This window comes from Salminus brasiliensis, chromosome 19, assembly GCF_030463535.1.
Source record: "Salminus brasiliensis chromosome 19, fSalBra1.hap2, whole genome shotgun sequence".
In the NCBI taxonomy this organism is placed as follows: domain Eukaryota; kingdom Metazoa; phylum Chordata; class Actinopteri; order Characiformes; family Bryconidae; genus Salminus; species Salminus brasiliensis.
In genome coordinates this window covers 15,415,181-15,429,769 of record NC_132896.1, presented here as the reverse complement: position 1 = coordinate 15,429,769, position 14,589 = coordinate 15,415,181, and the positions used below count along the sequence as shown (strand labels likewise).

The 14,589-nt window shown below is 42.8% G+C and overlaps 1 protein-coding gene across 2 annotated transcripts; it reads left to right on the top strand.

Annotated features, from left to right (window-relative positions):
• Positions 1-6,537: 6,537 nt before the first annotated feature.
• hs6st2 (heparan sulfate 6-O-sulfotransferase 2) lies at positions 6,538-14,454 on the top strand. 2 transcript variants are annotated; one of them, XM_072663262.1, is made up of 2 exons: positions 6,538-7,463; positions 13,035-14,454. In XM_072663262.1, the coding sequence occupies exons 1-2, from the start codon at positions 6,889-6,891 to the stop codon at positions 13,882-13,884; spliced, it is 1,425 nt and encodes a 474-aa protein (XP_072519363.1). In that variant the 5' UTR covers positions 6,538-6,888; the 3' UTR covers positions 13,885-14,454. The 2 variants fall into 2 exon arrangements, with proteins under 2 accessions (XP_072519363.1, XP_072519362.1); XM_072663261.1 differs by having other exon boundaries at positions 13,032-14,454.
• Positions 14,455-14,589: the final 135 nt, after the last annotated feature.

Below are 14,589 nucleotides of genomic sequence, written 5' to 3'. Positions count from 1 at the left end.
TGGGAGCTGCTTCTTTCTTTGTGGAATTCCGGACCTTGGTGGGATCTGAGTGCAGTAACCGGTTAGTTAGGCCTCTTTTTTTATTTCAACTGAAGAGACTAAAGCAGCTGATTTCTTACTGATGTCTGAAAATGACTAAAAAAGCACCAGAAGTGGGAGAACTGAGGCTAATGTCCCTGCTCTAACATACCTACTGTACATCTGGACATGTCGGGTGGGTTGAGTCAGGTGTGCTTAAGCAGGAAAAGCCTTGAACTGTGCTGGAATTTCCCATCCCTGTTTTGGGAGCTAGATGGCTTCCTTTCTTCAGAATGAGACGGTGGGCGGGGGGCTGTAAAATTCAACTTCAAACGTTTGTAGGTTAATGGATGTTTATACCCCTTCATTTTTACTCCTCTTTTACTGAAAGGCAGCAGCTGGTAAAGCTTCTTCTGAAGAAATATGTAAAACCTAATAAGACTTAAGAAATATAATGTAAAAAAAGCTTGATCGTACAGCTGCTCTACCAAGCTGATCGTGCACATAGAGCAGCTAAACCATCAAACTCCAATGATGACTTACCTTAAGACAATCCACCACCACAGCTCGTTGACCTGCGTGGGGGATGTTTCCGTCTAGTGAAGCTGGATGTCCAGCATGTCAAACATTTTTAGGATGATAGTGGAACCTCTCAGACTCCTTCCAATTGGTCATTGCTCAGAGTTTAGAGTCAGAGACTGTGATTTTGCAAAGACTTTGAATCTTGCAGGGTCACCATTTGTAAGACTGAGGTTAGACTGTAGATTATTTCTCTTAATTTTATTATGCATTTTATTATTATTATGTTTTTTTTCCCTATCATTTGAAGTATTTATTTTACACTGGGCGACTCAGAACGTCCAATACAGACTAGTCTAGTCCAGAATCAGATTTAAAAGCGGGCTACAAAAAATTGTGTAGTGTAGCTGCAGCCTTAGAGTTGAGGTAGACTCAGAGAGTCAGAGGTAGACTAGAGAAAGATTCCCCCAGACGTTCAGGCCTAGCATGCCTTTCAGTACATTGCTCCACTGAGATTGCTAGAATAATGGCCTGTTAAGTAAACCGTGTTCTATTAAACATCATAAGAATAGGGTTCATTTTACAGTGTGCTTTTTAACCAGTAGTTTGCTACCCTGGTACTGTAGTATCCCCATCCCTGCAGCTGAATAATAAGCTAATAAAAAGCCATTCCTCAGGTTAGTAGGTCGACAAATAACTATAACAATTTGAGTTCTAAATATATACATGATCCATTGTATAAATTTACTTTGCATTAAGACTTACACTGCATCTACTGCAAAAGTATTTACCCCTTATAAAAGTCATCAGATTCAGCTGGATTCCAAATGACATGGATATTCTGTGGTCATATTGTCTTTTAAGAGACTTTATTTTAATATTCTGTAACAAAAAGAAGTGAAATTGGTGTTTTCAAAGGTCTTCAACCCAATCTTATTAACATGATCCAAGGATAAAAAAAAACTGGCCTGTACTTGTGAATCATTTATAAAGTTTAATCTTTCCTGGATAGGAAAGACGCCTTAATGCGAGCAGCGCTGGTCAGGCTGTGAACCCGTGGGAAGCGTACAAGGAATCTTAATTTCTAAGGAAATCAGATAAAGTTACAGTCAAGCTGGAAAGTCTGCTCCCCTTTCACCTTCTCCATGTTTTATTACGGTACAGACTTCTTCTACAATAGGTGGTGTTCATTTTTTGCCTCAAACATCTTCAAACATCTACACACAAGTGAAAACAGGTTTTTAGAGAATATTCACTTTTATTTTACTGATGAAAAAGCACTGTTGACTGCAATTACAGCTTCAAGGCATCTTGGAAAAGAAGCTATGAGCTTGGCACATTCGCTTTTGGATATTTTTGCCCATTCCTCTTGGCATTATCCATCAGGTTGGCTGGGGAGTGTCGGTACACAGCCATTTTCAGCTCCTTGCACAGATGTTCAATTGGATTCAGGTCTGGGCTCTGGCTGGGCCACTCAAAGAAATTCATAGACTTTCTCTGAAGCCACTCCATTGTTCTCTTGGTTGTGTGATTCCAGTCGTTGTCATGTTGGAAAAGTAAAGCTTCGTCCCAGTCTGCGGTCCAGATCGCTCTTGGGCCAGTTTTCCTTAAGGAACTTGATGTACTTTAGCTGCATTCAACCTCTATTAGGTCCTGCTGCTGAAAAAAACATCCCCACATCATGATGTTACCACCACCATGCTTCACTGTAGGGGTGGCATTAGCCAGGTGATGAGCGGTGCCTGGTTTCCTCTAGATGTGATGCAACACTTGGTATTCAGGCCAAAATGATCCATTTTGGTTTCATCAGATCAGAGAATTTTGTTTCTCATGGTTTGAGAGTCCGGACGTCCGGACGTCATGTGCCTTTTTCCACAAAGGTGTGATTTGTGGAGCGCTGCCTGGACGGTTGATCTTCTGAAAGGTTCTCCCATCTCCACAAGGATACGCTGGGGCTCTGACATAGTGACCCTCAGGCTCTTGCTCACCTCCCCAAACTAGGTCAGGCCACGTCTAGAAGAATTCTTGGTGGTTCCAAACGTCTTCCATTTCTGAATAACGGTGGCCAATTCTGGGTTCTGCAGATAATTCCTTTGACCCCATGGCTATCCAATTATGTCCAATTAATTGAATTACCACAGGTGGTAATTAAGTTGTAGAAACATCTCGAGCAGTATCAGTAGAAACAAACTGCACCTCAGCTCACTTGTATATACATAAATATAATATTTTTGATTTGTAATAAATCAGCACATATGTCTAAAACCTTCTTTCCCTTCGTTGTTGTGGGCTATTTTGTAAGAAGAGGGTGTGCAGACCTTCTGGCTTGACTGTATAAATGTAGACATGCACAAGATGAATGAAGGCCACAGCATAATGTACCCTGGTGTTTGGGCACTCCAGTGAGCACTGCTGGATCAACTTTCAGGAAACATAGGCTGCACCGTAGGAACCACCCAGGAATTGCATAGACAAGGCCACCCCTAAAAACTGTCTCAGAGCTATCAGAGCAAGAACAGGGCTTGTGAGGAAAGCCACAGATAAACCAACAATCAGTGTGAAGAAGCCACAGAGATGAGTGGAGGAGACTTTAGGTTGAAGATGCACCAGTTAGGGATATCATTTACATTTATGGCATTTAGCTGACACTCTTACCCAGAGCGACTTACAGGGTTACAGGGTGTTAGGAGTCTTGCCCAAGGACTCTTATTAGTGTAGCACAGCACAGTCACTCAGACTGGGAATCGAACCCTGGTCTCCCACATAGTGTAATAGCTCACTGGCAGGTAGTGGTGTTATCTGTTGTGCCACACCAACCAGGAGAACCACCATATCAGGAGCTCTGTATGCAACTGGCCGGTATAGGAGGGTGGCTAGAAAGATGCCATTAGAGGAAAAAAAACTACAACACATCAGAACAACATCTGGACTTTAGCAGACTGCATCCGAGTGACCCAGCTAAAATGGTCTGGTCTGCAGAATTCACCTTCCCTCAAGAGCAGCTCTATCACTGTATATTCCAGGCCTTCATTTTCCCTAATAAGCAAGAACATGTGGCAGCTTACTGTCACATAATTATGTATTATGTAATACTGGATTACATAACAGAGTACATCCCAGAAATTTGACTTTGTTAGTAACCATTGGCATTTTTTAAATTCAATTAGCCACATGTTAATGAGCCAGTGCATATTAATGACCTACGTCCATGCCACACACACTCAGGATCAGAGTTACGGATTCTAATAAATACAATTCAGTTCAGTGACAAATTAAATTGGGTGGTAATAATAAACTGATGCTAATACGTTTATTATCAAGAAGAACAACAAATATTTGGTAACCAAACAAAGTCAATTTAGTATCAAATGTAACTTCCATCTACATTCAGAAGCAGCTGTGAGGCAGGAGAGAAAGGCTCCCTGATATATAGGGAGTCCCAGTGCTTTGTATAAAGTGCATTGATGCACTGAGCTGATGACTTAGAACTCTCCTCAATCAATATCTGCTTTTTATTGTTGCTGGCTGAGCTGATTCAATTCTGTATTAAATGCACATGAATGTTTTTCTCAGTATGTGCTGTTTCATTTCTAGTGACTTGAATACACAGAAATAGTCATTTATTCCTCGCAAAATTAAATACGCAAAAAATACACACTCGCTATTTATATACTGAATTGAACATATATTTAATGCATTACTGCATTACTGTTGCACACACCTCATTTAAAGAAGTACATGGTTAACCTGATGAATGCAAGACTCCCAGGTCCTGTAGCTGAGAAACAAGCCCAAGTCATCACCCCTCCACCACCATGAGGAGCATATATATGCTGTGTTTGGTTTTCACCCGGCCAAACATCTCCACTTTGTCTTGTGGTTTGTATAGGTACAACTTTCAGATGCAACCAAGGCTTTTTGTGTCCAGAAAGAGGAGGCTTTCTTCTGGCAACCCTCCCAAACAAGTGTACAGTCATGAGCTTGAACAGGGAGGAGAATGTAGGCTCAGTAACACAATGAATTTGATATACTTCCAGTTCCAGTTCCAGTAAACACACAAATCCATTTCATCCAAACAAAATGCTCTATTTTTCCAGGACATGTCCTCTTAGTAATCTGTCTAAAATGTCTGGGATTTGGCTTCTATTTCACGTTGACATTTGCTTTTTTACAGAATGCGACAAGTCGCTCTCCTGTCTTAGTTTTTGGTCTTGAAAATCAAAATATGGTGACTTATTCAGTAAGAGTGCTGTAAATGAATCTGGGGTGAAATTAGAACATTGAAATTGGACCATTGAAAAAAACAATAAAAGGTTCAGTTCACATGGAAATTAAAGCTACATAATGATTAAGCTTACAGTCCTGTGAAAAACACATCAAGTACACCATCACTGAATACTATAGTTTAACTTACCGGGACATAAAAACATCTGGTCCTTAAAAGGTCTTAATTAGGTGGTGGATGAACAATGACACAGATTCCAATTTGTTCTTAATTATTTAACAGAAATGAAGCTTAAATAGAAAAGCCATGTGTGAAAACCTAAATATACCCTTTAAATGAATAGCTTGTAGACCCACCATCAGCAGCAATAACTTGAGTCAGTCTCTCACATAGTTCTGGAAGAGTTTTCGCCCACTCTTCTTTACAGTGGTGCTGCAGTTCAATTTTTTGGCTTGTGAGTTGTGGTTTGGTTATGTACAGCTCTTTAAGGCACTGCCACAGAATTTCAATTGCGTTGAGGTCTGGACTAAAGACCTTGATTCTTTTCTGTTTTCTGCCATTCTGTTGTAGATCTGCTGCTGTGCTTGGGGTCATTGTCCTGTTGCATGACCCAATTTTGGCCAAGCTTTAGCAGTTGCATAGATGGCCTCACATTTGACATTAGAATGCTTTGGTATACAGAGACGTTCATGGTTGGCTCAATGTCTGCAAGGTGACCAGGTCCTGTGACTGCAAAACAAGCCTAAATCATCACCCCTCCACCACCATGCTTGACAGTTGAGGAGTTTGGTTTTCCCCAAAGGTGACGCTGCACAGTATAGCCAGACATCTCCACTTTGGTCTCATCTGTCCAAAGCACATTGTTCCAGTGTTGTGATTTGTTCAGATGCAACATTTCACACTTAAGCCATATGTTTGTTTGTTTGTTTTTTTCAGAAAGAAGAAGCTTTCTCCTCCTCCTTCCAAACAAGGTATACTTATTTAGTCCTTTTCTACATTTACATGCTAACGGAGGCCTGTAGAGTCTGAGATGTAGCTCTTGTTTTTTCTTTGCACATGGCCACATTCCCTACTGGGAAGATTGTAGTAAAAATTGGCCTTGTAACCCTTCCCATATTGATCATTGCTCATTGCTCATTGCAGATGTCTTTCCTTCTTGGCATTGTGTTTAACACACACCCTGAACACCCCAGACCAGCAAACAGCCAAACCCCCCTGCTTTTATAGAGGTGGTCACACTTGCTGATGATCAATTAATCAAGGGTATTTGATTAGCAGCACCTGGCTGCTACTTACTGTCTTCATCTCTATGGAAACAGTAAGGGAGTACTTCATTTTTGCACACATTGCTTCTGCATTTTGGTTTAGTTTCTGTTATATAAATATTGACACTGTGGGACCTCTAGTGTGTTGTTGTTCATCGGAGGCTGTATTTATCTCATTTTAAGACATGCTAAAGATCATATGTTTTTTATTTAATTTTATTTTAATGTCATGATATGTAAAACGATAGATTTCAAAGAGGCTATAATTTTTTATACATAGTTTTTCACATTGTTGTGTTTAGGTCTCTATATATTTCCAGTAATACAGTGAGCTGCATATTAAGTTGAAAAATCTTTAGGGTCAAATTAGGACTAATCACGATTAATCACGATTATTTACACAAAATAAGGTGATTAGAAGTGATTAATTCTTTTTAATCTTGCCACTCTTTTGAATGTCGCTGTCTCCAGGCTTTTGTTTTGGGACTTTTATTTTGGAAAAGGAGGGCGCGGAGGGGGCCGTCAGAGTTTGTTTTATGCAGGGACTGCTGGGAAACAGGGTCAGAGGCGAGTGTCCGAGACCATGATGGCCGTGTTCAGGGCTGAAGGAGTTCGAGCAGACGCTGTTGTCTTTACCTTCACACTTTAAGCAGCTCGTTTCTCACAGAAAGTCACCGCGTCTGTGGAGGATTCCCGACGAAAGCCTCTACAGACGACAGACCGCCGCCATCTTCGAGGCTCAGCGGCGCTCTCCGGCCGTCTCCCCGCAACATTAGAGGCTCGTTATCTCCCACCACCCCCAGCCACGGCGGGCAGGGGGGCGGCGTGATTGAGTAATGCTGCCGCTCCTCCAGCGAGAACATGGATGAGAAGTCCAGCTCCAGCCGCCTCCTCGTCGCGCTCGTCACCGTGCTGCTGTTCGGCGCAATCGTGCTCCAGTACGTCTGTCCGGGCTCCGACTGCCAGCTGCTCCGCCTGGGCTCCTCAGCTCCGGGGGATGGAGGAGCGGGAGGCGCTGGCGGAGGTGGGTCGCCCACCTCCAAGGCTGCGGGCGCGGGGGACCCGTACGTGGCGGAGGACGGCGCTCTGGCGCGCTTCGTGCCGCGGTTTCACTTCGAGGCGGCGGATCTGGACAGGGTGGTGGACTTCAACATCAAGGGCGACGACGTGATCGTCTTCCTCCACATCCAGAAGACCGGCGGCACGACCTTCGGCCGACACCTCGTGCGCAACATCCAGCTCGAGCGGCCGTGTGAGTGTCGCGCGGGCCAGAAGAAGTGCACGTGCTACCGGCCGGGCAAGCGCGAGACATGGCTCTTCTCGCGCTTCTCCACCGGCTGGAGCTGCGGGCTGCACGCCGACTGGACCGAGCTGACCAACTGCGTGCCCTCCGTGATGGGCAACCGAGAGCCCCCGGAGACGCACAAAGCGCCCAGGTGAGCAAATCTCTGCTGCTGGATTGGGGGGGGGGTTGGGGTCTCTCACGGCTCCCTGCTCCCTGCTCCCTGCTCCCTGCTCCCTGCTGGACGCGTAGTGTACAGTGCAGGAGGGTAACAGCGGTGCTAGTCCGGGACGGTATATCGTCTGTACCGGGTTACCGGTGCTGGTGTAGCCGAACAGCACATAACACCAAAAGCAAGTAAACAGTGCCTCATTCAAAGCATTTGAGTTGACTAAATTGGGCTAAGTTTTCAAGTCAAATTTGACACCTCTTTGCTGTAAATTACCCTAAGGGATAACCAGCAGAGCTGCATACTGTAAAATTGGGTTGTTGAGCCCTAAAAATGTACCAGATTTCATGTGGTAGCTGTTAATCCCCTAAAAATGACCGTCCCCAATATCTGCCACTTCTGTGTATTGCACATTGCCCCTCTCTCTCTCTCTTTGCCAGTTGTTTGGATGAAATAATAAAAAAAAGAGTTCCTGCATTAGAGAGGCATTTAACTGTATTCTTATTATTTAATCTGAAAACTATATTTAAGCAACATGAAATCTTGCGCATCCAGGGCGGAAATGCCCGATGTTGGGGACTGGATTTTACTTTAAGCAAACAAAGCAACATTTTTGCCTAAAATAAGACCTCAAACCCACTCTTTTCTAAAGCCTTTCTATACTTTCACCGCTGCCTTGAAATCGTATTGATATCGTCAGATAAAAGGATTATTAGGATTGGACTGATGTCGTCTGCATTTGACCAGTAATTCAAACAGAGATTGGTTGATGCGTTTATTGTAGTCCAAACAAACAGGGCCCAGTTTCCCAAAAGCATCCTGGTGTTGGGAGTTTGGTGAGGGAGCGTCCAGTGTGGTGCTCTCTTTGTGCACAGATGCTTTTGGGAAGCCCAGCCCATAGTTTCTTCAGGTGGTGCCGGGCTGCTGTGCTAAAGATCTGCATGTGATGCATTTCTGCCCTCGTAAGTCTTAATAAATACCTGTTAGATTCTGCGGTAATGCCGATCCATGCAGTTCTAATGTTTTCTAAGATGTTTATGTGTTGGTGTTGACAATCAGGGAGACCCTACATAACAAGATGGCAAGACGGGATATGTCGGGTCTTCTTTTAGCACAGAGTTGCAGCGCTCAGGAAACGTGCTTAACTCTATTAATATGAGCTTTAGTATTATCTGATACTTTTTTTTTTTATCATTGTCATCCAGCACTAATTCAGGACCTGTTAGTGTATTGTATAGAGAGAGTGAGGGGGCGGGGTTACTTGAGATTCGGCCTTAGCCGTTATCACATGCCCTCAATTCTTTTAGGCAGCTTTACCTTGAACAGCCCAAAATGCAACCTCATATCTGTGGTTTACAGTCACTGCACTATTTTGCATGTGGAAGGGTCATTATTGCAGGGCCTGTTTTTGGTGCAGTACATGGGGGAATAGGGAGTCACCGTTTTTGGCACTACATCGGAGTTCTTTTAGACATGCACCTATTGACGAGTAACTAAACAGCCCCATTTCTTTGGGTCAGTATCTCTTCAGCTCTATTGTCTAGGTACTAATCTTGATGGTATTTAACGCTTCCCCTCCCCCTACGAAGTTTTCTACCTGCATTATTCGAGGAGAGAGCCCACTGGCAAGCCATATGCATTGAGACAAAAGGCCAACAATAGTCAACTCTATTGGGTTTGTCTTGCTTTAGATAACTCTGACCGCAGGGGTCCTATTATATTAACCATTCACTCTTTAGACCCTGGCCTGTTGGTCCAAGAACATCTGCCACACTCACTCATATTCAGCATATTCAGGGAGATCAGCCATGTGGCAGCACACACAATGTAGCTTCACCCAGTGTGTCAGAACTCAAAAAGAAGGTGGGTTTTAAAAAGAGTTGTTGGTAACTTCATTTAAAAAAGACTAAAGTTAAAGTTTCCTCTGGTTTTTGGGTTACTGGTGCAGGAAGCTGGTATGCAATAAACAGCTAGACTTAAACTCGTGCTGAAAAGGGGTTCTTAGATTTGTAACAATAGTGGAGGCCTTTTCAAAGCTTCTATAAAGAACCACATATGTTCCCCCCCCCCCCTTGTATTTGAAGAAAACCTTAACTAGACAAAGAACTCTTCAGCATTCAAATAGTTCGGTGTGTTCTCGTGATTTTTTAGAGAACTGTTTGTATTATTTATTTATTTATTTATTTATTTGGGGTATGTTTTACTAACGTCTAAACTTTGAGATGGCGTATATGTATTAATGTGGATGTGGATCAGGCCAGTGTGGACAGAAAAGACTGAACTAGATTTTCGGATTGGAATAAACACTAAATCCAGGCTGATCCTGGACAAGTCTAGCCCAAAACAGAACACACACACGGGCCTCGTCCACACATTTCCGGATATTTTTTGTGTCTGCATTTTTTTGCTTTCATTTTCCATCCACATGATAATGCTGTGTGGAGATTTTCAAAAACTCTTCAAGGTGGAGAGATAAAAAAAAAAATAAAAATCCTGTTAAACGGGAGTTTAATGACATCACATGCATGTTTCTGGCTGTATAGCGCACTACATTAGTCATGAAACTACAGCGTCTGCATGCAGATAGCACTAGACTCCAGATTTAGATATAAGAATGAACGTAAATACTGTTCTATCACAGGTATGATTCTGCATTTACATTTACAATCTGTAATTTGGTGACTTGCGTAGTACACTTCATAGGGAGTAGTGTGTAATTTGGGATGCAACCTCTGTTAGCTTTCTTTTTCATGGAGTTTTGATGTCTTGCTTTTTGAGATCGCTCCTATTGCCCCTTACAGTGCTAGCATTTCATCTGTGTGTGGACGAAAATATTGTCCTAAACGGAACGAGGGAGATCTCCGTAAAATGTCTGGATGTGTATGAAGGGCGCTTCATGTGTGTCGTTATTAGCTTTGTGTTTCCACCTGTGGTGGTGTTGTGTTTGAGTAGTTATATTATGGGAGCCTACTTTTAGTATGCATTTAAGTTTTTAATAAAAAAAAAAAGTTTTATAGAAGAAAAGATTAGCTTGTTTATCAATGTCAATAATGAGCAAAAGTTCTGTAATGCCATCTTTTATTTCTCTTATTTTGTAAAGTGGTGTCATCTACGTATTTGCCCCAAATGATGCCGCTAGGAGTCCAAGAGAGCAGTTTTGGCCTTGCCGCCTCTGGGAGGGGGTTTGGTGCATTTGGTGCAGAGCTCGCCAACAGGGGTGTCTTTTAGCTGACGTAACAGAAATAGACCTTTTATTGTTCTCTATGCGCTTTCAGCTGTCCAGTGAAGTAGCGTTCGTGGTGTTGGTGGTTTGAAAAAATATGGTGGATCTCCACAGGATTGTGAGGGAGCATACGTTTGGAACGCTGGTAGCATTTTGATAGCATTTTTGAGACCTAGCTCACCATTAGCATAATGAAACATGTCTGGAAAGTTAAAATACGAAGGCGCTTTACGCTCTACTGAGAGCAAGTTCATGTTATTAATAATGAATAGAGAATCAGGGAAATGGCATAATGAGCATGAGAGTAAGATCCAACAGGAGAAAGGAGGTTATTTGATTGAAGGCAGTGCTTAGGGTGTATGCAAACACTGATATCGTATTGTGCAAATTTGGACTAATCTGAATTAATTTGAGTGTTTTAATATGGATTTTTTAGCCTAAAATATTTGTCTTTGAAGCTAAAGAGATTTCTTTCATTGTACTGGTCTAGTCCTGCTCTGTGACATGTACATTCAATTCATTTGCATTGTCATAATGTTGTATTTACACCCTCAATGATGGTATATTTGTAAAAGCTTGTAAAGTTATACAATACAGTCCCCTTGGACAGCAAGCCCAATGCTTTTGGTTTTTGCTGTATGCTGATGGGGTTGAGATGAATGAGATTTTCTGCTTTTATTTCCTGATATTTACAACAGCCTTAGTGGCAGACCACCCAATTTCCAGGTGGGCAAATGTATTGAGTTATTAAAGAAAATTGAAAGCAAAAAAATCTTTTTGCACATCCCTTGCTTGCAGTAAGTGCATCAAACCTGTGACCCACTGACCTCACTCAGCTGTTGCATTCTTCTTTTGCGCTGCCTTTCCACAGTTTTTTTTTTTTACTGTTGTTGTTGTTGTTGTTGTTGTTGTTGGATTTGTGTGGATTTCTCTCTTCAGGAGGTGAAATTCATGCTTAATTGGGTTATAAGGTCTGCTGAATGACTTAATCAGGGGAAAGGAGTGGAAGGTTTTAGACTGATTAAGTTCCTTGTTGTTTTGGCAGTGTGTTTTGGGTCATTGTCTCGCTGTATGATGAGTAGAGCTGAGTAGATTGGATGATCCTTCTGTAATTTGGCTTCTGTAGACTTCTGAAGTCATTCTGCTGCTACCGTCATTTAGTTACATCGTTAGACTGTCAGAGCCATCAATTGTCAAAAATGTCACCTGTCATTTTTGCTCATGTGCTTCAAGATGTAAATAGCATGAAATAAATCTGAAATTCTAATATATTTATCTCTCATAATGCACTCTATATGGACAGAAGTATTGGGACACCTGTTCGTTCATTGTTTGTTCAGAAATCAAAAGAAAAAAAAACAACGACTTTCCGTGGAAGGCTTTCTGCTGGATTTTGGGCATTGCTGTGAGGATTTAATTGCATTCAGTGATGGGACAGTGATGAGTGGGGTTAGGATGTTGGATTATCACCACCCCACCTAATATATGTGTATATATATATAAACAATCCATTTATTTGTTACTACCAAGACTATAAATTTCTTTTTACACAGTAAAAATCTTTGGTTTTAACAAAGATTCACTGATCAAGTTAATACAGATTAAATAATGTGCATCACGGCTGCAGTGATCAGCAACTTATCAAGATGCAGGAACTGACTTACTGTGACGTTCCAAATAACAACCAAAGGTCATTGTGATTGTGTGACCTTTGGTTTTTATTGGATCATTTGTTAGTTTGAAATTGTGGGGAATTACACATAATAAACATAACGAAAAAGATTAATACAGGCGCACGACGACTAAAGGTTTGCTTTAGCTCTGACCAGTTGTAGAATGTCTTTGTGAGGCAGCTTGGTCAGAGGTGTTCATTTCAGACACAACCGCTGCATTGTTTGATACTGGTCACAAAACAGCAGCTTGGTGCAGTGAAATACAGCTCTGTGACCGTATGTGGTATGTTATTGCAGATGTGATGCTATGTTTTAGGAACATGATTAAGTGATCAGGGATTAAGAACATAGATTAAAAAGGACCTTCACATTTTTGTTAAATTAGAGATGTAAACAAAGTCATTTAGAGTGGTTTGGTGTAAATTGGTTCATATTGCTTTACAGAGATGGTGAATGCAACCAGGGGTCATCATGATGTTTCCAACACAAAACCAAACATTTTATGTACAACTATATAGCCATTTTCTAAACTGAATAGTAAATTACTGGTAAATATGTAATAAGCAGCTTTCTTTTGGGGACTATTGTCCCTTACAACACCTTTATAAATCTATAAAATTATGTATTCACACTTATTTATTTTTTTTGGTCTCTCAGCAGAAACTACTACTACATCACCATCCTGAGGGACCCTGTCTGGCGCTACCTGAGCGAGTGGCGGCACGTCCAGCGTGGGGCTACCTGGAAGGCGTCCCTCCACATGTGCGACGGGCGGGCGCCCACCCTGGCCGAGCTGCCCAGCTGCTATCCGGGAGATGACTGGTCGGGATGCTCGCTCGAGGAGTTCATGGCCTGCCCGCACAACCTGGCCAACAACCGGCAGACCCGCATGCTGGCCGACCTCAGCCTGGTCGGCTGTTACAACCTGACTGCCATGAGTGACAACCAGCGCGGTGCCGTGCTGCTGGAGAGCGCCAAGCGCAACCTGCGACGCATGGCCTTCTTCGGCCTGACCGAGTATCAGCGCAAGACTCAGTACTTGTTCGAGCGCACCTTCCGCCTGGCCTTTATTGCGCCGTTCACGCAGCTGAACGGCACCCGGGCGGCCAGCGTGGAGGTGGCTCCTGAGACGCAGCAGCGCATACGCGAGCTCAACCGCTGGGATGTTGAGCTGTACGAGTACGCACGGGACCTTTTCCTGCAGCGCTTTCAGTACGCACGGCAGCAAGAGCGGCGTGAGGCCCGCCAGCGGCGCCAGCAGGAACGGCGCAGGCTGCGTGCTAAGGTACTGCCCTGGTGGGGAGGTCCAGGGAAGGGTCCTAAGCCCACTAAAGCATCACCAGTAAGACAATCTCTGGCCACTTGGCCTGCTGAGCAAAACCAGGGCGAAGCAGAGAAGAACCAGGAAAGCGAGGGGGAGTTGGAAGATCTGTGGTGGGAGGAGGAGGAGGAGGAGGAGGATGAGAACGGCACTATTGAGGACTATATAGACAATGTGGAACAATGGTGATGACCCACAGACATTTCAGGAAAAGGGGTAGAACTGCTGACCTACTGAACAAATGATGCCAGTGCCACCCAGAAGGTCAAGGGGTGCTTTACTTCTGCTTCTTTAACAACCCAAAACACTACTGTGTTCTACATTAGCACATGTAAAACTGCACTTGTGTGTGTTATGTAACAGACGCAATGAGCTTGAGTGAACCTGTCTGGATGCCATACACACCACAGTTGTTCATATGTGTTTGTGTCCCTAAAAGTCTTAAACTTAAATCTGTGATTCTAAAAAAAAAAAAGGGGGATTTTGAATCACTATTTTTTCCACTTTTTTTTTTTTTTATTTGGACGTTCACTACAATGTTGACTGTGAGTGATATTTTGATTCTGATATTTTCTAGCATTCTTACTGCACTGATGTGTGCCCTTGTGTGGTTCAAAATAAAATGCCATAGCAAATCACACTATTTGTAATACCTAACATAAGCTATATTGTAAACTGTATGAACAAGTACACATAGGGTTCTGCTGGGAAAAAAATGAAAATTGTCGCTACTCAAATAAATTTTTATATTAATTGTAACCTGTTTGTGGGTTTGAGTGTAATGACTGACCGTGTCAAAATGTAGTAATTCTGCAGTCTGAGTATGTCCAGTCTGGGAGCAGCACAGGATCGCTAGCAGAGCAGCTCTACCTGGGCCAGTGAGGAAGTTTGAGT

Excerpts from the sequence above, each read along its gene's own strand:
- hs6st2 (XM_072663261.1), top strand. The coding sequence starts at position 6,889 with ATGGATGAGAAGTCCAGCTCCAGCCGCCTCCTCGTCGCGCTCGTCACC. Across the intron at positions 7,464-13,031 it reads GAGACGCACAAAGCGCCCAG|CAGAAACTACTACTACATCA; the intron begins GTGAGCAAATCT and ends TTGGTCTCTCAG.